The sequence below is a fragment of the Sapajus apella genome, unplaced genomic scaffold (assembly GCF_009761245.1).
Source record: "Sapajus apella isolate SASKATOON/1434 unplaced genomic scaffold, GSC_monkey_1.0 scaffold185, whole genome shotgun sequence".
Taxonomy (NCBI): Eukaryota; Metazoa; Chordata; class Mammalia; order Primates; family Cebidae; genus Sapajus; species Sapajus apella.
Genome location: NW_022437125.1, coordinates 1019122 through 1019832, shown reverse-complemented (window position 1 = coordinate 1019832; position 711 = coordinate 1019122). Strand labels below are relative to the sequence as shown.

At 58.1% G+C, this 711-nt stretch overlaps 1 protein-coding gene across 1 annotated transcript in view; it reads left to right on the top strand.

The window, feature by feature from the left end:
* FAM32A (family with sequence similarity 32 member A) overlaps positions 1 to 711 on the top strand; it is a 6199-nt gene continuing 5488 nt past the window's right edge. The window contains exons 1-2 of the mRNA XM_032268709.1: positions 1 to 142; positions 260 to 401. Of these exons, the coding sequence (XP_032124600.1) occupies positions 69 to 142; positions 260 to 401 (216 nt within the window). The 5' untranslated portion in view covers positions 1 to 68. The remainder of the gene's footprint in view (positions 143 to 259; positions 402 to 711) is intronic.

Here is a 711-nt window from a genome sequence, read left to right as displayed (position 1 = left end):
ATTCGGACGGAAATGGTATTTGCAAACAGGAAGTGTGGCAGTCCATCTACTGAACCATCGGCGGTGTCATGGAGGCCTACGAGCAGGTCCAAAAGGGACCCCTAAAGCTGAAAGGCGTCGCAGAGCTCGGAGTGACTAAGCGGTGAGGCCCGAGGGCCTGCGGGATTCCGTTTTCACTCCCCTTAGACCTTTTCTCGGAAACCCTGGCCCTGACCCTCCGACCCGCCCTCAACCGCCCCCTCCTTGTTTCATTTTCCAGGAAGAAGAAAAAGAAGGACAAAGACAAAGCGAAACTCCTGGAAGCAATGGGAACGAGCAAAAAGAACGAGGAGGAGAAGCGGCGCGGCCTGGACAAGCGGACCCCGGCCCAGGCGGCCTTCGAGAAAATGCAGGAGAAGCGGGTGAGCAGAAGCAGAAGGCGGCGGGGAGGGCGGGAACATCCGGCGCCAGGAGACTCGAAATTGTGGTCAGAGCTGGGACTCTCGGAGGGCAGGGGAGCAGTCAGAGGAGACCTTAATTATGGGGAGATGATTCTGTGCGTGAGTGAGAGAGGAGTCGTCCCCTGCCTGGGAAGCTCCAAGGATGAGAAGACTCCGCTGGCCAGAGTGAGCAGCAGAGGGGAGAGCTGGAGCTGGAGACCCCGGTTTGGATTCCAGCGCTGTGGCTCATTTGCCCTGCGACACTAGGCCAGTGACTTTATTATTTCCGTGC